Source organism: Lissotriton vulgaris, chromosome 7, assembly GCF_964263255.1.
Source record: "Lissotriton vulgaris chromosome 7, aLisVul1.2, whole genome shotgun sequence".
NCBI lineage: Eukaryota > Metazoa > Chordata > Amphibia > Caudata > Salamandridae > Lissotriton > Lissotriton vulgaris.
In genome coordinates this window covers 373,389,026-373,414,933 of record NC_141695.1, presented here as the reverse complement: position 1 = coordinate 373,414,933, position 25,908 = coordinate 373,389,026, and the positions used below count along the sequence as shown (strand labels likewise).

Genomic DNA, 25,908 nt, shown 5'->3' with positions numbered 1-25,908 from the left:
TACTTCTTTTCCAGGCGTGGTAAAACTGGAATCACCGTAGCCGAGTTCTTCATTGCCTTTAAATCCTCGTCCCAGACATGGCTGACAATGGGAATGGACAAATTACTTTTCAGTAGGGCTCCTTAAAATCATAGAGGAAGCACTCGGTTTGAACAGAAGGCATTGGAAGTTTGAATCTACTGGAGAGTCCCTTCATCAGTTTGTGAAATCCCCCAATGTCCGCCGAAGGAGAGTCCGCTGGGTCCGGAGTAGGTGACGCTGGGTTCGGGATCACAATCATCCCGCTCTAAACCTTGGTTATACCTGTTGCCATCATCCTGATCCTCGTCTGAGGAATCATCTTGTACATCCCGGACCACTGGAGGTATAACTGGTCAAGGTACCTGCGGCTGTGAAACTACCTGGGATGGTTCTCCCCGAGAAACCACTGCAGAAGCTGATGGTGCAGGTACAGCCTGTACTGCAGAGAAAGAGGAAGCAGGAGGAGGAGCTTGAGAAACCCTGACCTCATAATCCTGCAATATGCCATGAAGATCTGCCAAGAGGGAAGAAGGAACTGAAACCATCTCCTGGCCTGCGCCTTCTTGTCGGCGATAGGATTGCTGGCAAGGGCACTCATGAAGGTATTCGCCCTCAGAATCAGTGTCTTGGCATTTCACGGACAATTGTGAGGGGCTATGTGCCTAGCCAAAAGAGTCCTGATCATCAGAATCCTCTTCTTCCTCAAGTAACAGTGTGAGAGGCAAGGGGGTAACCCTCCTTGGAGACGTCATATCCGGTGTTATCCTCTAAGGAAATGGAAACCATCGGCAATGGGGTTGCCAGAGAAACCATCGTCAACGAGGTCGACGACGGAAGATCCACTGTCGACGGTTGAATTATCGACGACGAAATAGGTGTCGTCGTCACTGCCGTCGATTAGACGGTCGACACTCCTGCCGTCGTCCTCGTCGTAGTTGCTCTCGTTGATGACACCGTCGTTGCTGCCGTCGACACTCTCGTCGTCGTCGCTGTAACCGTCGTCGACGCTCCCATCGACACAGACGTTGACATGTGGAGACGATAAGGTACCATCGCCGAAGTAACTTTTTTCACCTGGGATTTGGAAGTCTTCGTCGAGGTAGTCTTCTGCAGCGCTGTCGACGACCTGGAATCTCTTTCCGACCTCTCAGATGTTAGAGAAGAGGGCTTTTTAAAAGCTTTAGCAAACTCCATCACTGCTGTAGCTGTAGATAGTCCTTCCCTCTCCTTTGCACCATGGTGAGGAAATTTCCTAGGACTCCGGCTCTCAGACTCACTGTGGGGGTCTTTTTTGAGGCCTTAACTGGACGTTCTGAGGATGGAGAAGGGGAAGCCCTACCCCTTTTGACTGACCTAGATGAGGTGGCAGATGATGAATCTTCACTGTCACTTGACAGAGTTTCCTTCCTGGACTTCATCTTCTGGAGCCAAGTGAGGAAGCGACCCTCACGGTCCCAGAGGGTCTTCGTATAGAAGGTGCGGCAGATCTTGCAGTCCGCTGCCTTGTGATCAGGGTACAGGCAATAAATGCAGTCCTTATGCCTGTCCTCCACATACAGCCTTTTCTTGCCACAGATGGAACAAGTCTTGAAAGGGGCTTTGTTCTCCTTGCCAGACATTTTCAGATGAAACACCAAACAATTCTGAAGAAAAAATGCTGAAAAAAAATAGTCAATTAGAGTTGAAGTGAGCAGAGCTCAAAAGAGACTCCCTTAGCACAACGTCCGGTAGAAAATCTGAGGTTTTCACAGGAGGGTTCTATGGGGTGAGGCTAATCTGATTGGCTGTTGCTTTGCTTTGGTCTCTTTTACAAAAAGAGGTGTATATGCTACAAAAGGGAATGAGGCCTAGGCCTTTTTATTTCTCTTTTGTACCTACTGCTATGTTATTTTGTTACCGAGACTCCCATTCCGACGACGGGGAATGATACAAGCTATGGGAACCTATGAAAGTTCCAATACTGGAGTAAAGGATAGGTCTGTGACAGTGACAATCAATGAATCAGAGATTAGTGAAGCGCACTACTCACTCGTGAAGGTCTCAAGGCGCTGGGAAGGGGCGGTGTATTGGGATTTGGGGGGAGGGGGATATAAGGCAGCTCTGCGTCATCCGAAAAGCCAGGTCTTGAGGCTCTTCCTGAATGCTTGCTGTGTGGGGATTCGTCTGATGTTGAGGGGGGAAGTTTGTGCCACGTCCTGGCTGCAATATAGGAGAAGGCTCTTACTCCCGTTCTGGTTCTCCGGATGGGTGGGGATTTGGGCCACGGTGAGGTCAGCAGAGCGGAGGTTTCTATTGGGGTGTGGAAGGAGATTCTCCTTTGTTGCGGTAATGGGGTCCGGTGTTGTGGAGGGATTTGTGGGCATGAGTGAGCAGCTTGAAAGTCACTCTTTTCGACAGGGAGCCAGTGGAGGACGTAGGTGCTGGGTGATGTGGTCCTGTTGTGGGATGCTGAGGATGAGTCTGGCTGCGGCATTCTGAACAGTTTGGATCTTGTGGAGTAGAGATTGGTTAAATCCGGCTTAGAGGGCGCTCCTGTAGTCCAGACTGCTGGTTATGAGTGCATGGGTGATGGTCTTCCTGGATTCGGGGGGGGATCCACTTGAAGGTCTTGCAGAGTAGACGGAGGGTGTTGAAACACGTGGCAGATACAGCGTTGATCTGTCGGTTCATGGTGAGGGAGGAGTCTAGTAAGATACATAGGTCTGTGGGTGTGGGAGGGTTGCCGATGGTGCGTGGCCACCAGGTGTCATCACACGCAGAAGGGGTGGATCCTAGGACAGGAATTTCTGTCTTCTCCGAGTTGAGCTTCAGGCATCTGCTGCTCATCCAGGAAGCGACATCCTCAATTCGTTCCTGGAAGCTGTGGGTGATGTCGGACATGGTGTCGGATTCCTTGGTGAGGGAGAACATGAGCTGGGTGTCGTCGGCGTACTATATGGAGTTTGTGTTTTCGGATGATGGTTGCGAGCGGGGCCATGTAGATGTTGAAGAGTGTGGGCCTGAGTGAGGATCCTTGGGGCACTCCGCATCTGATCTCTGTGGGTTAGGAGTGGAAGGGCGGGAGTATGATTCTTTGAATTCGGTCTGCGAGGAAAGAGTGGATCCAGTCTAGGACAACAGGCGACTGGACTTCAGCCAGATTAGCGAGGACTTCATGGGGCGTTAAACCTGTAACTAGGATCCCCTCACCATCATCGTGGACTGAGAAATCTCTGCAAGAAGACCCCCGTCGACCATGTCGAATCCACAGCATCCTTACAGCATCTTCCGCAACTTTCAGCCCTCACATCAGGGCCATTCTATAGGAATCCACTGCAATGCAGATAAAGAGCCTGGAACTGCTGAAGGACTGCTTAATCCCGACGGTAACTGTTCTTGAGGACCTTGCTACCGCCCTGCTGGAGTTGGTTGCACCAAATTAGTCTAACCATTGACACCTACCCAAGTTTTCCTTGAAAAAGTTTCTAATCACTCAATTTGTTTACTTTGCCAAGGCTTGTATGCGGCTGAGTGAAATTGCTTTGATTTATTATCGCTTGTAAAATCTATATCTCTGGGACCTTTCTGACAGTTTTTGTTTGTTCTAGTATCTAAATTCTTATCAAAATACAGTCTATTTTTATAAATTGGTGTTGGATTTCCTGAGTGTTGACTCGATTTCTTCAATTGATTTTTGTGCTGTTTAAATGCTTTACACTTGTGTTTCTATCCAAGCCTCGATGCTCAGTGCCAAAGCTACTGAGGGGTGAGCCAAGGGTTTTACAGACAGTAATCTACTGGGCCTAAAGGAGTTGGTAGATGCATTACACTGCAAGGTCGCAAAACATATACTACACCCCATTTCCTCACAGGTACCATCTGCCGGCTCAACCTACCGGCACTCAGAAGTACTGCTCAGGATTGTCTGGATCATTCTGACGCCTGAGGAATATTCTAGTGTAATGAATCTATGGCTAGAAGTAGGTTAGATCACATAATTCTATACCATCATACCAGTGCTTGCCCATCATCTATAGAACATTGCTTTTTTGCAAAATTCTCAATATCGATATGGAGCCTACAATACTGCTCACAAAGTATTTTGCCCACAAGGTATTTTGACAACACAATCCTTTATCTAAATTGTTCCACTTCATGACGCTTAACATGTATTAGTAAAAACCCATAGCTTGGTAAATTCACAACGATAGCCCTCCTGATACAGAACCCCAGGCCACACACCCGACTGCAGAATTAGCCTCTAATGATTAATTTACCTAAGAATTGATGCCTAAACAAACTGCAACATCCCCATCCTGATAAACCGGAAAAGGAAAATATCCCCCCCCGAACCTCCCGCCCAACCCACTGCGGAAAAGGAAAATACCACCCCCCATCTCTCCTCCCAATATTCTGGAAATGTATATTTGCCACTGCAATTCTTTTTACATGAGCCCATAGTATTTGTAATAAGAACAACTGCGCACTGTGCGAGGGGTGAAACACGTAATAGCTTTCAAAATCAAGAACAGAGGTCGAGAACTGGAATAAAAGCAACTTCAACAATGAAAAAATGTATGATATCCTCATGTTCAACACAAAAATTCTCTAATTTCCGTTATTGTGATATTTCATTATACTTGAAATCGCTGCTCTTTCATTAAAGTTTTGGTGATTGTATCCCATGTATGCAGGTCTACAAATTACTCAAAATAATAGGAAAGGCGGCCCTACCCACAACCACTAAGAATGCACATTGACACCAACTAGATGTTGGTTGTGTAAGAGGTTAAGTCTATTAAGTGGTAGAGTGGGAAATTGGGGCCCTGATATATCTAGCTCCACTTTATATTTAGCTGTAGGCTACAGTGGTTTATCTTTGATGGCTTCTGTTCTATAACTTCAGTGCTATATTTTATGTTTTATCTAAGACTTTTGCATGTCATGACTCCTTTTGTATGGCAATTACTCTCTGAAGGTAAACAAACTACAAAAACTCTTGCACAGAAATCTCTGTAGCTATTGGATAATAACTAGTTCCCTCTGGTCACCAACCAAATCATTTTTATTTAACCAGATTATAAAATGCCAATACAAAGTAAACAGTATGTATCAATAACTGTGGAGAATGAATCACATTAAACGTTCTGGCAACACCATGCCTGTCCAGACTTATTTATACTAAAAGGGCAACATCAGGTGTTCTTTTCTACAAGCACACAACTTGCTCACACTTCGCTGTCCATAAACAGGTTCATCTTTGAACTCCTTATGTTGCACTCAAAAGCTTTCCATCTTGAAATAGGCAGAGAGGGTTATTGTCTTGCACAAACAAAAAAAGCACTAACCCAATACATGAGTTTGGGAAGGTAAACGGGAAAGAAATACTAACTTGACACTCTCCTCTTGCTCACCGAACTCTTCATCATTGAAGCCAAAGTGGTCAATGAAGGTGGATGTCATCTGTTGCATCTGGTAGTCCATAAAAGCCTGCCAATGAGAAGAAATGCTGTTTATCAAATGCAGCACACTCAAAAGAAGAACTTTTGAAAAGATTAGTGCTGTGCCCACCTGTTGAAGGGAGGCCTCCTGTGGGAAGCTGAACTCCTTTAGGTCATTCTCCTCATCATCGCTGGAGGAATGTAGGTTGTGGGTGGTTACCTAGAAGAGATGTCAACGTAGAAATAAAACCTTCTTCAATAAATTAAAAAATATGCTCTTCGCATGTCAGCAAACCAAACCAAAACAAGAGCAGGCAAAGTACCAGCAACAGAACATCTCAAACATAAGACTGGGAGATCTCAAACACGAGATGTTATTGACAAAACAATAATATGTGTCAGTTGCCCTGCCTATATGGTGAATAAATAGAAAGTTAAAGAACAGACCCTCTAATGCTTCTGATAACAGTCAGCCTCGTGTTCCCTTTTTGAGCAAGCAGGCAGGCTTCTAGATGCTAGACATACACACAGCTATTCCAGCAAGTTGTGCCAACACATGGTGATGTCCTGCCACCTCTGGATGATGTCCTGCCATTTCTGGAGACTGACTAGCATGCAGACATCAACCCTGGTCTCCCAGTGAACTTTTGGTACTCTGCAGAGAACAATGTTCTTCTGTCAGTGGAGCAGTTTGGAACAAAGAGAGGTGGTTTGGCTCCCACTTTTGTTCTTATTTTCTAGACGAACAAGTCACTTAGCTTCAGTAACACATTACCTGGTACAGACTATCTAGCTGCAGCTTCCTTACATTAGAATAATCTAGACTGGATCTGAAACATTTTCAGGAGCAGTATCCCCAGCATACCGGTAGGTGACGTTGTTTGGCTCTGTGTAGCTTCGGCGGCAGCGTCCACACCAGAATGGACATGTGTGCAGCCTAGATAGGCGCCACAACCAGTGCACTGAAGTCGGTTTCTTTATGCAACTTTTCTGCCAGAAGCACAGAGCCACGAAGAACAAGCACTACTGGTGCGTCAAACTAGGGACCTTAAAAGGGGAAAAGCCCTTCACTAAGAATCTGCTTGCAGAGAGGGGAGGTTGGATGGGTCGGTAATAGGTCTGTGGCTTGGTAGAGTCTGTACCAAATAAGGCGTTACCAGAGGTAACTAACGTGTTGAGCAACCTCCAGAGCGGGCCCAGGAGAGACTTCGAGAGCGGGGTTGTGAAGTGAGCTAAAGACCGATGATGGATTCAATCCAGATCTGTGATTGGGGGATGAGTGTCTGCAAAGTTTTAGGGCTCCGTCCATCATCCAAGCAAAACTTTCCCAGAGGTGGGTCTGCGACACAGATTATACTAAAAAGTTCTATAGGACCGAACGGGATTACACTGCTAACAGATATCCAATATGGATATTGCGCAAGCTAATGTGAATAATGCATCTGTCACCACAGTCAACTCTGGGTGGAGAAAGGAGAGGGTCTGCCACAGACCCAATCATGGTTCGTTAGATGCAGGTCTTTTTGGGTTCCCTCCAGGATCCAGACCAAGTCAGATAGAATCCCCTGATGCTGTGGCCACAGGAACTTCAGGCCCCACTGCAGAGGCCTCATATGCCAGTGGGCATGTGCCACAATTAACATGCAGGAGGTCATGAGGCCCAGAAGAGTCAGAGTTAGTCTCACCAAAATCTAGGATAAAGGCAGAAAGATCGGTATCCTAGCCTGAATATCGACCACTCGAAACTCCGGAGGATAAACCTGAAACCTCTGTGTCCAGAACAGCTCAGAAGAAAGGGGGCATCTGAGAGGGAGTCAGGTGTGACTTCAGAATGAACCCAGGTGAGTACAGAAGCTTTGCCGCAGTCTGAAGGTGGCAGAACACTGCCTGGGGCGAGCCCACCTTTAACAGCCAATTGTCGATGAAGGGAAAGACTGGAATCCCTGACCTCCGCAGATGAGCTGCAACCACCACCACTTTTGTGAACAAATACAAGTGAAATTGAGGTAACAGGGCAAAAGATGGGCGCACTGCAAGAATTTTGGCTTGAGTGAGAATTTTGCAAATCACAACAGGTGCTCGAAAGCAAGACAGGGAAGGTCACCTCACTCCCCCAGGTTCCCTTGAACAAAAGCTCTGGGTATTCAAAATCAAAATTTCTCGCTGAGCACTCAAATTAATATTATCTTATTTCAGAGTTCAATCAACTGGAATAGTAATTACAAGTCCATTTCCAATCCGTTTCCAAGTCAGACACCAGAGTTCTTTAGTAAACGTGGTGTTGATCCACTTTATTTATGGACTCCAAATTTCTCAATTCTTAACACACTCTGCAGAGTTTGGAAATGGACTTGTAATTACTATTACAGTTGATTGAACTCTGAAATAAGAATATTAATTTGAGTGCTCAGCGAGAAAGTTGATTTTGAATACCCAGAACTTTTGTGAACAAACAAGGCGAAGGCTGCTTGCAAGGTTACGAAGGTCAAAGGGGAGCACTGTAAACAAAGTGCTCTTGGCCTACCGTAAACCTGTAGGCAGGCAAAAAAGGGAATGGGAAAGTAAGCATTCTGCAAGTCCAGCGATACCATTCAGTCTTCTGGGTCCATGGTAGAGAGGACTTATGTGAGAGTGAGCATTTCAAATTTTTCATTCTTCAGGAAGAGATTGAGGAGGTGCATATCTAAAAAAAGGACAAAGCCCCTGTCCTTCCTGGGCACCAAAAAAGCACCCGGAATAGCAACCACACACCACTTCTTATGCCAGCACATTGTCTATAGCTCTCTTGGCCAACACAGCTCACAGCTCCTGACGAAGCAAGGAGAGATGGTCCTCTGTTAGCTTCTTGTAAGCATGTGACATCAGTAGGGGGATGGGGGTGTCATAAAGGGCCTGAAAAGTAGCCACTTTAGAAAGCTTCAAAACCAAACGGTCCGATATTATTGACCGCCAGTGGTGCAGGTGAAAGCATATCCTGCCCCCCACTGGATTCCCATGACGGTCGGAGGGCATACTAAAGGGGTTTGAGAGCTGCGAGGTGGGTGGCGGAATAGCTCATCCTCATCCATCATGAGCATCCTGGTGGAGAGGAGTTTGAGGGACTGCTCCCTCAAGGCCTTCGGGTGCCTGGTGCAGCAATCAACACAGGTCTTGGCCTCGTAGTCACACTCCAAACACCAGATTCTCACCACATGTGGGTTTGTCAACAACAACTGTTGGTGACAGACACCACACGGCTTGAAACCAGCTTTTCTGATATACTCGTTGCACCAGGAGAAAAGTCAGTCAATAAAGACTGGGGTTAGCTCTTCTCCAGCTCTGCGCTGACAGGTGGAGAAACTAAAGAACGGATGCCAGTGAGTGGAGGTAGCACCAATATAGGCACCATGCTCATTACTTTCGGTGCAGATGACACAGACGTAGCCACGCAGAGCCAAAGAACATCACCTACCAGCACGCAGGGTACTGCTCATGAAAAATTTCCAGATCCAATCCCACATCTGCAGTTAGAAATCGCTATCAAACTAGAGTTCTATGTACGGTCTAAAGCTCTTGAACCAGTTTGAGAAAGTTCCCTTTCAAATCAAATTTTTTTGATTGTACTGCAGGCGAACCTGTTACTTACCCTCAATAACGTATTATCTGGTAGAGATTATCTATCTAAAGATTCCTTACCTTTTAATTTCCTAAACATCCGGCTGGATTCAGAATCTTTTGCTGAGCAATATCCCTTGTACGTGATGTCAGATGGCTCAATTCGACTCCGCCTGATGTAGTCGGCATCGCTGGCGTCTTATGATGGCGCGCGGACGTCAGTACTTTTCGCTTTTCCATGCCAGAAGCTCAGAGCCACGAAGCAACTGACAAGGTTGTGCGCAAAACTAGGGCCCTGAAAGAGGGGGAAAAACCTAGTCCTATAATTTCACTCCACAAAGCAGGGAGGCATGGGTGGGGCTGTAAGGAGTCTGCAGCTAGACAGTGTCTCTACCAGATAATGCATTACCAAAGGTAAGTAACTTGTTCATCTGATAGAGACTTCTAGCTGCAGGTTCCTTACCTTTGAATTAGATACTAGATTCATACCATCCCGGTGTGGGTTGCGGACTCACATCCTAAACTAAGAAGTCCTGTAGGTCTGAACAGGCAAAACGTCTGTCCCTACATACTTGACCATCAAGGCAGTAATATTTTGGGAACGTGTGCAAAGAAGCCCAAGTCGCTGTCTGACAGATGTCTTAGACTGGGACACCCCGAGCCAAGGCTGTAGTCACAGCCTTTCCCCTGGTGGAATGGGCGCTCAATCCCTCAGGGGGCTTCTATTTGCCAAGGCGTAACAGATTTTGATGCAAAGAACGACCCAGTGAGAGATGGTCCTTTTCTGCACTGCCCTTCCAGTCTATGCTCCCATGTACCCCACAAAGAGTTAGTCATCTACCCGGCACTCTTTTGTGCGGTCAATGTAGAACGACAATGCTCTTTATGTCCAGTCGGTGAAGACGCTCCTCTTCGTTAGAGGGATGTGGGGGGGCAAGGAAGTGGGCAAAGTGATGGATTGACCCAGATGGAATGGGGTCATAACCTTTGGCAAAAAGGATGCTCTGGTACAAAGCACCACCTTGCCCAGAAAGGACATAAGATCAGGAGGCGAGCAAGATAACGCCTGCAACTCACTTATCCTCTGGGCAGATGTGTTCACCACCAAGAAGGCTGTTTTGATGGACAACAGCCAGAGGGGACAATTGCGCAAAGGCTCAAAAGGAGCACACATTACATAGGGATGGACCAAATTTAAGTACCACTGTGGCATGGCATAGGTGTAAATAAGTAAGCCAGCCCTTTTAGAAATTTATTTACAATTGGAGACTTGGAGAGAGATGGCTGCTATGGCAGCAGCAAGAAAGCAGACATAGCAGAAAGGTAATCCTTGAGAGTTCCCAAAGCAGGGCCCTGCTGGGCAAGGGTTAGAATGAATAAAAGGACAGTAGAAGGAAGCAGAAACAGGGTCAATAGACCTTTCTTTAAAGTAGAACACATATTTCTGCCACTGGCAGGTATATACCATCTTAGTGAAGGGCCACCAGAATAATGTTACAGACTTCAGGAGGAAGGTAAAAAGCTATCAACTGCCGCTGCTCAATCACCACCTGTAGAGGCACATAATTGACAGTTTCAGGTGGAGAACCTTCCCCTGCTGCTGGAACAGAAGATACTCATGAAGGGGCAGCCTGCTCGGAGGATCGATACTCATTCTCAGAAGCTCTGGATACCAGACTCTCTTCGCCCAGACGGGGCCACGCGAATGACTTGGGCCTGGTTGTTCCTGATCTTCTTCAGAATCCTGGGCAGGAGTGGTATGGGCGGAAAGGCATACAACAGACCTGAGATCTGATTGTGACGAAAGGTGTCGCAGATTGATAGATGCCGTGGAAACTCCAGCACACAGTACCACTGACACCGCGCTTTCTCTTCGGAGGCAAACCGATCTAACCAAGGTTCTCGCCACTGCTGCAACAGACCTTGCACCACCTCCAACTGGAGACTCTACTCATGATCCGCTAGGCATCAACAGCTGCGTTTGTACATCCTGGTGTTCAGAGAACCTACCAGTTGTTGAACCAACAGGGTTATGCCCTGCTGTTCCACCCATGTCCAGAGATGAAGAGCATCTCGACAAAGGGTCCACGACCCTGCCCCGCCCTCTTTGTTGTAGTACCACTTGGCGGTGGTGTTGTCGGTGAACACCTGCACTAACTTACCTTTGACAGAGGAAAGAAATGCTTTCAATGCCAACCGAATCGCTCTGAGCTCCAATAAGTTTATGTGGAGCCCTGTGTCCGCTGGAGACAAGTCTGATCTCCACCTTTCCCAGATCACAGCCCCATCCCAGAAGAGAAGCATCTGCCACAACTGCGAGTTCTGCTTAGTGAAGGCAAGAGGTCTGCCGTTGACCCAATCACGGTTCGTTAACCACCACTGCAGATCCTTTGTAGTGCCTTCCAAGATCTAAAGCACGTCGGTGAGATGCCCCCGATGCTGTGCCCATTGGAACTTCAAGTCCCACTGAAGAGCCCACATACGCCATCTGGCGTGTCTTACCAACAGGATGCAGGAGGCCATGAGGCCCAACAGCCTCAGAGTCAGTCTAACCGAATTCCAGGATAGAGGCTGAACTATTGGAATCATATATTATATTTAACAAAGAGGGGAGGTAGAGTATCAAGTAGGATTCCTACTCCACGGGCACTGTTACATAAACAAGAAGAATCCTACCACTTATTGGGAAGAAAGGTGAGGAAAGGAAGGGGGACACTCAGTGTTGTGTAAAATACCCCTCACACACCAACAGGCCCCTTGGTGTCATGCTTCATCATCGGGGTCTTCGCACCCCGCTAAGGGGATGCGGCACGCTACGACCTACGACTACGCGGGAGCGTTGACAATTCAGTCTATGTGTGGTGTGTGTTGAGTGCAAGTGAAAGGAATAGGATGTGAGTGGGAAGTGTAGTGAGAAAAAAAAAAAAAAAAAAAATTAAAAAGGACCTGGCCAGTGGGTAAAAGGAAAAACTTTATTCTGTACCTCTGGCTGGTACTATTAAAAAAGTGCTAGATGGCGAGGTTTTGTGTCTTAGTAAGGGACAGAACCTCTGGTGTGCGTCGACATGTTTCGGTACATACGTACCTTCTTCAGGACGGGGCACAACTCCCAACCCTACTCACGTTTCTCTACAGAACAAGATTATTGTTCTAACTTTCCTAAAAAAGTGATTACATTTACTGAAGACAAATACAATGTGCCTACAGCGGTTTTACTTGAACATGTAGTTACATGTCCTGAAAAAAGAAAAAAGAGCGTTAGGTTTGGTTACCATATAGGTTGGCTCATACAGGTGCAGTCACCTGGAGCCCCAAACGGTTGTTTTAACCTGTAATGGGAAAAAAAGACATACAGAACACATGACACACAAACTCACACACACTTATGACAGACTTAGGGTTCAGTGTTTTCAAACATACTTATTGTATAAGCTGATTAAAGCCTCATGAGCAATTTCAGAACATCAGGGTAGGTAGGTAGGTGGATCCACAATCTATAGGAATAGAAGGGTGGAATCAATGTTGTTATCTCTACTCACTTGTTGGACTCTGTAATGTGCCCACAGAGTTTAAACTCCGTTTCAGTGAATACTCACGAAATCCGCCTTAGTCGGCCTCTTTCCTCCACCCTGTGTTGCTCCGTCGTAAATGATGTACGGCTGAGCTTGGTGGTATTTAAAGGTGGATGAAGTGCGTTCTCATTGGTTAATTAGTGGAAAGGCTCATGACCATGCAAGGGTGATAACCCTGTTGACGCCCCTTCCATGCATGTGATTTGTCACATGTACCATGCATATCACTGTCATTCGTTAATTACCGGGTTTTAACCTGTCCAAATATGGACTTTCCGCTTGTTAGCCACTCACACTCTGTTATTTCTGCTCGCGTTGGGGGCCCGTGTGATGCAGCCGCCGTTCTATTCCTCGCGCATGCGTGCTGCCGGGTCTCGAAAGTACCATTGCGCATACGCGCAGGCGAGACTTTGGCGTTCCAATGCGCATGCGCATTGGTCGAGTGTGGTTCGCGCATGCGCGCTTGCTATTTCGCCCGGTTGAGTCATTTTCATTATTTTTGGTAGTGCATTTTGGAAAAGCAACCAGGTGGAACACTGGGGTTTGTTGGATCATGTGGATCTGCTCTTATTGACATCACCACGGAGGTGGTACCATACAGTTTTTCGTGATAGTATGGTGTAGTTGACCATGCCTTCTCATGTCATTAATTCAGATGGTGGTACCCAATGTTGGTAATAGCGTCGCTATTTTGCCCGGTTATTCCTTCATTGCTATTCTCGATATTGCGTTGTGAGAGGGACCAAGTGGATCACTGGAGTTTTTGGTTCAGCTCCTTTTGAAATAGCCACGGAGGTACCGTTTGTAGTGATATTATGGGATGATTCGATCATACAATCATAAGTCATTTATTCAAACGTTGGCACCAATTGTTGGGCTAGCTCCTATGCCAACCAATTGTTATCCCTTATTTATATCCGGGGGTCTTTTAGGAGACTTGGCTCCATGGTATGTCATCATTAAGTCCGGTGACATGGGTTGCCAGGCGGAACACCCAACGTTGTTCCTTTTGGAACAGACCTGTCTCGGAGGGTAGTCGTTCTATGACGGTCCAACGGAGGTCGTTGACGCAGTGCTGATGTGACAAAAAATGTGTTGCCATCTTAGTTGTTGTCTTCTTACAGCGTATATTACTTTTGTGTTCCCCTATCCTTATCTTGACGGGGCGGGTGGTCATGCCTACATATTCTAGTCCGCATGGGCAGGTGACTAGGTAAATCACATTCCTTGTGTTGCAGTTAGTAAAGTGGCGTTGCTCCCATGTTGTGCCATTTCTGAAGTTTAGGTTTTTACTTTTTTGAGTTTGGTGGCAACAACTGCAATCCCCGCAGGGGAAGTGACCTTGTACAGCAGTTACATTGGGTCTTTCCATCTGGTTTGTCCGTGGTCTGGTATGGACCACAATGTCCTTTATGTTTCTGCCCCTTCGGTGCGCATGCATCGGTTTCTCAAATGATAAACCTCCACAGTTCAATATGCCCCAGTGTTTATCAATGACTTTTGACACCTGATTTGATATGGTGGAATAGGTTGTTACACAGATCGGCCTCTTGTTCGCTTCTTTTACATGAGGATTATCTTCTATGAGTGCCTCCCTATGATTGTTTTTAGCGCGCTTCATCGCTTTATCGATTGTTCTTGTGGGGTATTTCCTTTGTGCAAGTTTGGTTTTGAGATCTTTCGCTTGTCGGTTGAATTCACTCAACTCTGTACAATTTCTCCGGAGTCTCAGGAATTGCCCATAGGGTAGATTCTCCCTTAGGTGTCTTGGGTGGAAACTGTCGTAACGTAACAGACAGTTTCTGGAGGTCGGTTTGAAATGTGTGGTGCTTTTTAACCTTCCATCCTCACTGTAGATATTTAAGTCGAGAAAAACCATTGATGTATTTGAGAAGGTGCTTGTGAATTTTAGGTAATCATTCTGGGTATTCAACCAGGTTACAAAATTCACTGCGCTGATGACATCGCCGTTCCAGATGATGAAAATGTCATCGATGTATCGTTTCCAGGTGACAATCTGGGGGCGGTAGGGGTTACTTTCATGAAGGATCTTGTGTTCCTCTAGGTGGTAGACGTAAAGTCCGGCTAGGCTCGGAGCAAAAGTACTACCCATGCTCGTTCCGTGGGTTTGTAGGTAGAGTACCTCCTTGTACTGGAAAAAATTGTCTTTGAGGGCCATGGTAATGCACTCTAGGACCAGACTTCTCGGTGTTTGGTATTTCCAAGTGTTACTGAAGAGTACTTCTTCGATGATCTGTAATGTCTCTTCATGGGGCAGGCTTGTGTATAAGCTTTCCACGTCTAAGCTTATCATTAGTTGCGTGGTTGGATCAAAGGTGGTATTTTCCAGCAGTTGTAATACCGATTTGGTGTCCTTCAGGTACGTATCTGTAGCCTGTACCATCGGTCTTAAAAAGGCATCTGAGAATTTCGATAGGGGTTCCAGGATGGATCCAATGCCGGAAACTATTGGTCTTCCAGGTGGATTGTCAATGTTCTTGTGTATTTTGGGGATACAATAAAAATACGGTATCCTAGGGGTCGGTTGTTGCAGGAATTCAGCTTCCTTTTTGCTGATCCAGTCGTGGGCAAGTCCTTCCTCCACCATCCCCCCAATCCGTGTTCTTAGTCGTTCTGTTGGATCACTCTCCAATCTTTTATAGTTCCGTTCGTCGGACAATAGACGTTGGCATTCTCCATCATATTTCTCAAGGGATTGCAGTACTATTGCTCCCCCCTTGTCAGCTGGTTTGATGACTAACTCGCTGTTAGCCGTTAATTCCCGGAGTGCTTGTTGTTCTTCTCCACTGGTATTGTGGAAGACATTCCTCCCTAGTGAGTTCAGTTTGTTGACCTCCGTTATCACTGCCTTCTCAAAGGTTAGAATCTCCATGGGGATACCTGAGTCAGGAGGGGTGAAAGTTGACTTTAGTCTCAGACCTGTGTCCGTCTTGTCTTCGGGTGAAGGTTTATCCTTAAAGAAAGCCTGTAGTTTCAGTTTCCTGAAAAAGTCTTGCAATTCTACATTGAGCTTGAAAATGTCAGGTTTCTGAGTGGGTACATACCCCAATCCTTTGTTTAGGACATTTTTCTGCATCGTTGTCAGAACAATGGGTGCGAGGTTCACCACTAGGTCCCCCTCTTGCTGGTTGATGGTTGGTTGGGTAGTGATCCCGTCATGCTCCGGGTCGTTCGGGCGTTGGGTTGTTCTTGATCTTCCCACATCACATTGTTCCCTTTCCGGTTCTTCCCTCGTGCGTTCTGGCGGGCCCCTAAAAAAGGCTGCTGGTTTCCTCCATACGGTTGTTGTTGTCCGTAGTAACCGTCATTATATTCCTGGTTCCACATTGGACCATAATGGAAGGGATTGAATTGCGGTGGGCCCATGAATTGTTGAAAATGGTTCGGTGGTTGATATCCCCGCCATCCCCTTTGTCTGGGGAACTGTTGGCGTCTTTGTCGCCATCCTCCCCTTCTTTGTCTGTTCCCTTTGTTTCCACTGGAATTGGAACCTGATGAGCCAGTGTCAGAGGTTTCACTGTCCGTGTCGCTGTAGTTGTTCTTTGAAACATAGTCCACTTTTGTGTAGGGATACGCACTCTCCGGGGTGAATTTGGCCACATCTTTGGTTAGTTTGTTAGTCTTGCTTTGTTTTAGGTTGAATTCGAACTCGGTCATCTGTTGATTTAATTCATCTAGTCTTATTTTGAGGTCTTCGGGTGATATATATGTTTTCAGTTGTATTTCAATTTTATTTATTTCGATTTTTAGTTCCTGGGTGATCCTGGCTGCTGTCTTTATTATTAGGACTAACCAATCTTTTGAGCAGTGCCAGGAGATCAGTGACCACTCTTTTTTAAAAATCATGTCATGTTGGAAGATTAATGGTTCGTTTTTCACAATCAGGCCCGGGGGTGCCATTTTGTTACGCAAGTACTGGGTCATAAACAGGCCATGTAATGCTGCTTTTATTTGGTTACGCCTGAGATTTAGTAGTTCGTTCCAATCGTTAGTTTGTGGGCCTGTATCCTGGTTGCACAAGCCCTCAAAAAGGTTGCTGTCTGCTAGAATTTTATCGATCTCATCCTCTGCAAAAGTTAGGCCATGTTCGTCTTCCATTGTGGGTGTACCGCTGACTTCTTTTTTATACCTAAGTGTGTGTACTTCGATGTGTGTGTTACTGTTATGTCTGAGGGGACAAAAAACTCCCGCAGCTGCGCGCTGCTTATAGACTATATTTAACAAAGAGGGGAGGTAGAGTATCAAGTAGGATTCCTACTCCACGGGCACTGTTACATAAACAAGAAGAATCCTACCACTTATTGGGAAGAAAGGTGAGGAAAGGAAGGGGGACACTCAGTGTTGTGTAAAATACCCCTCACACACCAACAGGCCCCTTGGTGTCATGCTTCATCATCGGGGTCTTCGCACCCCGCTAAGGGGATGCGGCACGCTACGACCTACGACTACGCGGGAGCGTTGACAATTCAGTCTATGTGTGGTGTGTGTTGAGTGCAAGTGAAAGGAATAGGATGTGAGTGGGAAGTGTAGTGAGAAAAAAAAAAAAAATTAAAAAGGACCTGGCCAGTGGGTAAAAGGAAAAACTTTATTCTGTACCTCTGGCTGGTACTATTAAAAAAGTGCTAGATGGCGAGGTTTTGTGTCTTAGTAAGGGACAGAACCTCTGGTGTGCGTCGACATGTTTCGGTACATACGTACCTTCTTCAGGACGGGGCACAACTCCCAACCCTACTCACGTTTCTCTACAGAACAAGATTATTGTTCTAACTTTCCTAAAAAAGTGATTACATTTACTGAAGACAAATACAATGTGCCTACAGCGGTTTTACTTGAACATGTAGTTACATGTCCTGAAAAAAGAAAAAAGAGCGTTAGGTTTGGTTACCATATAGGTTGGCTCATACAGGTGCAGTCACCTGGAGCCCCAAACGGTTGTTTTAACCTGTAATGGGAAAAAAAGACATACAGAACACATGACACACAAACTCACACACACTTATGACAGACTTAGGGTTCAGTGTTTTCAAACATACTTATTGTATAAGCTGATTAAAGCCTCATGAGCAATTTCAGAACATCAGGGTAGGTAGGTAGGTGGATCCACAATCTATAGGAATAGAAGGGTGGAATCAATGTTGTTATCTCTACTCACTTGTTGGACTCTGTAATGTGCCCACAGAGTTTAAACTCCGTTTCAGTGAATACTCACGAAATCCGCCTTAGTCGGCCTCTTTCCTCCACCCTGTGTTGCTCCGTCGTAAATGATGTACGGCTGAGCTTGGTGGTATTTAAAGGTGGATGAAGTGCGTTCTCATTGGTTAATTAGTGGAAAGGCTCATGACCATGCAAGGGTGATAACCCTGTTGACGCCCCTTCCATGCATGTGATTTGTCACATGTACCATGCATATCACTGTCATTCGTTAATTACCGGGTTTTAACCTGTCCAAATATGGACTTTCCGCTTGTTAGCCACTCACACTCTGTTATTTCTGCTCGCGTTGGGGGCCCGTGTGATGCAGCCGCCGTTCTATTCCTCGCGCATGCGTGCTGCCGGGTCTCGAAAGTACCATTGCGCATACGCGCAGGCGAGACTTTGGCGTTCCAATGCGCATGCGCATTGGTCGAGTGTGGTTCGCGCATGCGCGCTTGCTATTTCGCCCGGTTGAGTCATTTTCATTATTTTTGGTAGTGCATTTTGGAAAAGCAACCAGGTGGAACACTGGGGTTTGTTGGATCATGTGGATCTGCTCTTATTGACATCACCACGGAGGTGGTACCATACAGTTTTTCGTGATAGTATGGTGTAGTTGACCATGCCTTCTCATGTCATTAATTCAGATGGTGGTACCCAATGTTGGTAATAGCGTCGCTATTTTGCCCGGTTATTCCTTCATTGCTATTCTCGATATTGCGTTGTGAGAGGGACCAAGTGGATCACTGGAGTTTTTGGTTCAGCTCCTTTTGAAATAGCCACGGAGGTACCGTTTGTAGTGATATTATGGGATGATTCGATCATACAATCATAAGTCATTTATTCAAACGTTGGCACCAATTGTTGGGCTAGCTCCTATGCCAACCAATTGTTATCCCTTATTTATATCCGGGGGTCTTTTAGGAGACTTGGCTCCATGGTATGTCATCATTAAGTCCGGTGACATGGGTTGCCAGGCGGAACACCCAACGTTGTTCCTTTTGGAACAGACCTGTCTCGGAGGGTAGTCGTTCTATGACGGTCCAACGGAGGTCGTTGACGCAGTGCTGATGTGACAAAAAATGTGTTGCCATCTTAGTTGTTGTCTTCTTACAGCGTATATTACTTTTGTGTTCCCCTATCCTTATCTTGACGGGGCGGGTGGTCATGCCTACATATTCTAGTCCGCATGGGCAGGTGACTAGGTAAATCACATTCCTTGTGTTGCAGTTAGTAAAGTGGCGTTGCTCCCATGTTGTGCCATTTCTGAAGTTTAGGTTTTTACTTTTTTGAGTTTGGTGGCAACAACTGCAATCCCCGCAGGGGAAGTGACCTTGTACAGCAGTTACATTGGGTCTTTCCATCTGGTTTGTCCGTGGTCTGGTATGGACCACAATGTCCTTTATGTTTCTGCCCCTTCGGTGCGCATGCATCGGTTTCTCAAATGATAAACCTCCACAGTTCAATATGCCCCAGTGTTTATCAATGACTTTTGACACCTGATTTGATATGGTGGAATAGGTTGTTACACAGATCGGCCTCTTGTTCGCTTCTTTTACATGAGGATTATCTTCTATGAGTGCCTCCCTATGATTGTTTTTAGCGCGCTTCATCGCTTTATCGATTGTTCTTGTGGGGTATTTCCTTTGTGCAAGTTTGGTTTTGAGATCTTTCGCTTGTCGGTTGAATTCACTCAACTCTGTACAATTTCTCCGGAGTCTCAGGAATTGCCCATAGGGTAGATTCTCCCTTAGGTGTCTTGGGTGGAAACTGTCGTAACGTAACAGACAGTTTCTGGAGGTCGGTTTGAAATGTGTGGTGCTTTTTAACCTTCCATCCTCACTGTAGATATTTAAGTCGAGAAAAACCATTGATGTATTTGAGAAGGTGCTTGTGAATTTTAGGTAATCATTCTGGGTATTCAACCAGGTTACAAAATTCACTGCGCTGATGACATCGCCGTTCCAGATGATGAAAATGTCATCGATGTATCGTTTCCAGGTGACAATCTGGGGGCGGTAGGGGTTACTTTCATGAAGGATCTTGTGTTCCTCTAGGTGGTAGACGTAAAGTCCGGCTAGGCTCGGAGCAAAAGTACTACCCATGCTCGTTCCGTGGGTTTGTAGGTAGAGTACCTCCTTGTACTGGAAAAAATTGTCTTTGAGGGCCATGGTAATGCACTCTAGGACCAGACTTCTCGGTGTTTGGTATTTCCAAGTGTTACTGAAGAGTACTTCTTCGATGATCTGTAATGTCTCTTCATGGGGCAGGCTTGTGTATAAGCTTTCCACGTCTAAGCTTATCATTAGTTGCGTGGTTGGATCAAAGGTGGTATTTTCCAGCAGTTGTAATACCGATTTGGTGTCCTTCAGGTACGTATCTGTAGCCTGTACCATCGGTCTTAAAAAGGCATCTGAGAATTTCGATAGGGGTTCCAGGATGGATCCAATGCCGGAAACTATTGGTCTTCCAGGTGGATTGTCAATGTTCTTGTGTATTTTGGGGATACAATAAAAATACGGTATCCTAGGGGTCGGTTGTTGCAGGAATTCAGCTTCCTTTTTGCTGATCCAGTCGTGGGCAAGTCCTTCCTCCACCATCCCCCCAATCCGTGTTCTTAGTCGTTCTGTTGGATCACTCTCCAATCTTTTATAGTTCCGTTCGTCGGACAATAGACGTTGGCATTCTCCATCATATTTCTCAAGGGATTGCAGTACTATTGCTCCCCCCTTGTCAGCTGGTTTGATGACTAACTCGCTGTTAGCCGTTAATTCCCGGAGTGCTCTTCCAACATGACATGATTTTTAAAAAAGAGTGGTCACTGATCTCCTGGCACTGCTCAAAAGATTGGTTAGTCCTAATAATAAAGACAGCAGCCAGGATCACCCAGGAACTAAAAATCGAAATAAATAAAATTGAAATACAACTGAAAACATATATATCACCCGAAGACCTCAAAATAAGACTAGATGAATTAAATCAACAGATGACCGAGTTCGAATTCAACCTAAAACAAAGCAAGACTAACAAACTAACCAAAGATGTGGCCAAATTCACCCCGGAGAGTGCGTATCCCTACACAAAAGTGGACTATGTTTCAAAGAACAACTACAGCGACACGGACAGTGAAACCTCTGACACTGGCTCATCAGGTTCCAATTCCAGTGGAAACAAAGGGAACAGACAAAGAAGGGGAGGATGGCGACAAAGACGCCAACAGTTCCCCAGACAAAGGGGATGGCGGGGATATCAACCACCGAACCATTTTCAACAATTCATGGGCCCACCGCAATTCAATCCCTTCCATTATGGTCCAATGTGGAACCAGGAATATAATGACGGTTACTACGGACAACAACAACCGTATGGAGGAAACCAGCAGCCTTTTTTAGGGGCCCGCCAGAACGCACGAGGGAAGAACCGGAAAGGGAACAATGTGATGTGGGAAGATCAAGAACAACCCAACGCCCGAACGACCCGGAGCATGACGGGATCACTACCCAACCAACCATCAACCAGCAAGAGGGGGACCTAGTGGTGAACCTCGCACCCATTGTTCTGACAACGATGCAGAAAAATGTCCTAAACAAAGGATTGGGGTATGTACCCACTCAGAAACCTGACATTTTCAAGCTCAATGTAGAATTGCAAGACTTTTTCAGGAAACTGAAACTACAGGCTTTCTTTAAGGATAAACCTTCACCCGAAGACAAGACGGACACAGGTCTGAGACTAAAGTCAACTTTCACCCCTCCTGACTCAGGTATCCCCATGGAGATTCTAACCTTTGAGAAGGCAGTGATAACGGAGGTCAACAAACTGAACTCACTAGGGAGGAATGTCTTCCACAATACCAGTGGAGAAGAACAACAAGCACTCCGGGAATTAACGGCTAACAGCGAGTTAGTCATCAAACCAGCTGACAAGGGGGGAGCAATAGTACTGCAATCCCTTGAGAAATATGATGGAGAATGCCAACGTCTATTGTCCGACGAACGGAACTATAAAAGATTGGAGAGTGATCCAACAGAACGACTAAGAACACGGATTGGGGGGATGGTGGAGGAAGGACTTGCCCACGACTGGATCAGCAAAAAGGAAGCTGAATTCCTGCAACAACCGACCCCTAGGATACCGTATTTTTATTGTATCCCCAAAATACACAAGAACATTGACAATCCACCTGGAAGACCAATAGTTTCCGGCATTGGATCCATCCTGGAACCCCTATCGAAATTCTCAGATGCCTTTTTAAGACCGATGGTACAGGCTACAGATACGTACCTGAAGGACACCAAATCGGTATTACAACTGCTGGAAAATACCACCTTTGATCCAACCACGCAACTAATGATAAGCTTAGACGTGGAAAGCTTATACACAAGCCTGCCCCATGAAGAGACATTACAGATCATCGAAGAAGTACTCTTCAGTAACACTTGGAAATACCAAACACCGAGAAGTCTGGTCCTAGAGTGCATTACCATGGCCCTCAAAGACAATTTTTTCCAGTACAAGGAGGTACTCTACCTACAAACCCACGGAACGAGCATGGGTAGTACTTTTGCTCCGAGCCTAGCCGGACTTTACGTCTACCACCTAGAGGAACACAAGATCCTTCATGAAAGTAACCCCTACCGCCCCCAGATTGTCACCTGGAAACGATACATCGATGACATTTTCATCATCTGGAACGGCGATGTCATCAGCGCAGTGAATTTTGTAACCTGGTTGAATACCCAGAATGATTACCTAAAATTCACAAGCACCTTCTCAAATACATCAATGGTTTTTCTCGACTTAAATATCTACAGTGAGGATGGAAGGTTAAAAAGCACCACACATTTCAAACCGACCTCCAGAAACTGTCTGTTACGTTACGACAGTTTCCACCCAAGACACCTAAGGGAGAATCTACCCTATGGGCAATTCCTGAGACTCCGGAGAAATTGTACAGAGTTGAGTGAATTCAACCGACAAGCGAAAGATCTCAAAACCAAACTTGCACAAAGGAAATACCCCACAAGAACAATCGATAAAGCGATGAAGCGCGCTAAAAACAATCATAGGGAGGCACTCATAGAAGATAATCCTCATGTAAAAGAAGCGAACAAGAGGCCGATCTGTGTAACAACCTATTCCACCATATCAAATCAGGTGTCAAAAGTCATTGATAAACACTGGGGCATATTGAACTGTGGAGGTTTATCATTTGAGAAACCGATGCATGCGCACCGAAGGGGCAGAAACATAAAGGACATTGTGGTCCATACCAGACCACGGACAAACCAGATGGAAAGACCCAATGTAACTGCTGTACAAGGTCACTTCCCCTGCGGGGATTGCAGTTGTTGCCACCAAACTCAAAAAAGTAAAAACCTAAACTTCAGAAATGGCACAACATGGGAGCAACGCCACTTTACTAACTGCAACACAAGGAATGTGATTTACCTAGTCACCTGCCCATGCGGACTAGAATATGTAGGCATGACCACCCGCCCCGTCAAGATAAGGATAGGGGAACACAAAAGTAATATACGCTGTAAGAAGACAACAACTAAGATGGCAACACATTTTTTGTCACATCAGCACTGCGTCAACGACCTCCGTTGGACCGTCATAGAACGACTACCCTCCGAGACAGGTCTGTTCCAAAAGGAACAACGTTGGGTGTTCCGCCTGGCAACCCATGTCACCGGACTTAATGATGACATACCATGGAGCCAAGTCTCCTAAAAGACCCCCGGATATAAATAAGGGATAACAATTGGTTGGCATAGGAGCTAGCCCAACAATTGGTGCCAACGTTTGAATAAATGACTTATGATTGTATGATCGAATCATCCCATAATATCACTACAAACGGTACCTCCGTGGCTATTTCAAAAGGAGCTGAACCAAAAACTCCAGTGATCCACTTGGTCCCTCTCACAACGCAATATCGAGAATAGCAATGAAGGAATAACCGGGCAAAATAGCGACGCTATTACCAACATTGGGTACCACCATCTGAATTAATGACATGAGAAGGCATGGTCAACTACACCATACTATCACGAAAAACTGTATGGTACCACCTCCGTGGTGATGTCAATAAGAGCAGATCCACATGATCCAACAAACCCCAGTGTTCCACCTGGTTGCTTTTCCAAAATGCACTACCAAAAATAATGAAAATGACTCAACCGGGCGAAATAGCAAGCGCGCATGCGCGAACCACACTCGACCAATGCGCATGCGCATTGGAACGCCAAAGTCTCGCCTGCGCGTATGCGCAATGGTACTTTCGAGACCCGGCAGCACGCATGCGCGAGGAATAGAACGGCGGCTGCATCACACGGGCCCCCAACGCGAGCAGAAATAACAGAGTGTGAGTGGCTAACAAGCGGAAAGTCCATATTTGGACAGGTTAAAACCCGGTAATTAACGAATGACAGTGATATGCATGGTACATGTGACAAATCACATGCATGGAAGGGGCGTCAACAGGGTTATCACCCTTGCATGGTCATGAGCCTTTCCACTAATTAACCAATGAGAACGCACTTCATCCACCTTTAAATACCACCAAGCTCAGCCGTACATCATTTACGACGGAGCAACACAGGGTGGAGGAAAGAGGCCGACTAAGGCGGATTTCGTGAGTATTCACTGAAACGGAGTTTAAACTCTGTGGGCACATTACAGAGTCCAACAAGTGAGTAGAGATAACAACATTGATTCCACCCTTCTATTCCTATAGATTGTGGATCCACCTACCTACCTACCCTGATGTTCTGAAATTGCTCATGAGGCTTTAATCAGCTTATACAATAAGTATGTTTGAAAACACTGAACCCTAAGTCTGTCATAAGTGTGTGTGAGTTTGTGTGTCATGTGTTCTGTATGTCTTTTTTTCCCATTACAGGTTAAAACAACCGTTTGGGGCTCCAGGTGACTGCACCTGTATGAGCCAACCTATATGGTAACCAAACCTAACGCTCTTTTTTCTTTTTTCAGGACATGTAACTACATGTTCAAGTAAAACCGCTGTAGGCACATTGTATTTGTCTTCAGTAAATGTAATCACTTTTTTAGGAAAGTTAGAACAATAATCTTGTTCTGTAGAGAAACGTGAGTAGGGTTGGGAGTTGTGCCCCGTCCTGAAGAAGGTACGTATGTACCGAAACATGTCGACGCACACCAGAGGTTCTGTCCCTTACTAAGACACAAAACCTCGCCATCTAGCACTTTTTTAATAGTACCAGCCAGAGGTACAGAATAAAGTTTTTCCTTTTACCCACTGGCCAGGTCCTTTTTAATTTTTTTTTTTTTCTCACTACACTTCCCACTCACATCCTATTCCTTTCACTTGCACTCAACACACACCACACATAGACTGAATTGTCAACGCTCCCGCGTAGTCGTAGGTCGTAGCGTGCCGCATCCCCTTAGCGGGGTGCGAAGACCCCGATGATGAAGCATGACACCAAGGGGCCTGTTGGTGTGTGAGGGGTATTTTACACAACACTGAGTGTCCCCCTTCCTTTCCTCACCTTTCTTCCCAATAAGTGGTAGGATTCTTCTTGTTTATGTAACAGTGCCCGTGGAGTAGGAATCCTACTTGATACTCTACCTCCCCTCTTTGTTAAATATAGTCTATAAGCAGCGCGCAGCTGCGGGAGTTTTTTGTCCCCTCAGACATAACAGTAACACACACATCGAAGTACACACACTTAGGTATAAAAAAGAAGTCAGCGGTACACCCACAATGGAAGACGAACATGGCCTAACTTTTGCAGAGGATGAGATCGATAAAATTCTAGCAGACAGCAACCTTTTTGAGGGCTTGTGCAACCAGGATACAGGCCCACAAACTAACGATTGGAACGAACTACTAAATCTCAGGCGTAACCAAATAAAAGCAGCATTACATGGCCTGTTTATGACCCAGTACTTGCGTAACAAAATGGCACCCCCGGGCCTGATTGTGAAAAACGAACCATTAATCTTCCAACATGACATGATTTTTAAAAAAGAGTGGTCACTGATCTCCTGGCACTGCTCAAAAGATTGGTTAGTCCTAATAATAAAGACAGCAGCCAGGA

General features: G+C 45.9%; 1 protein-coding gene across 4 annotated transcripts in view; it reads right to left on the bottom strand.

Moving 5' to 3' along the window:
* The window catches only part of PPP6R1 (protein phosphatase 6 regulatory subunit 1), a 1,178,344-nt gene that overhangs the window by 495,349 nt on the left and 657,087 nt on the right, over nucleotides 1–25,908 (bottom strand). For all 4 annotated transcript variants that reach the window (XM_086930305.1, XM_086930304.1, XM_086930307.1 and 1 more), the window contains exons 14-15: nucleotides 5,572–5,661; nucleotides 5,393–5,490 (exon numbers count right to left, since the gene is read on the bottom strand). In XM_086930305.1, the coding sequence (XP_086786431.1) occupies nucleotides 5,393–5,490; nucleotides 5,572–5,661 (188 nt within the window). The remainder of the gene's footprint in view (nucleotides 1–5,392; nucleotides 5,491–5,571; nucleotides 5,662–25,908) is intronic.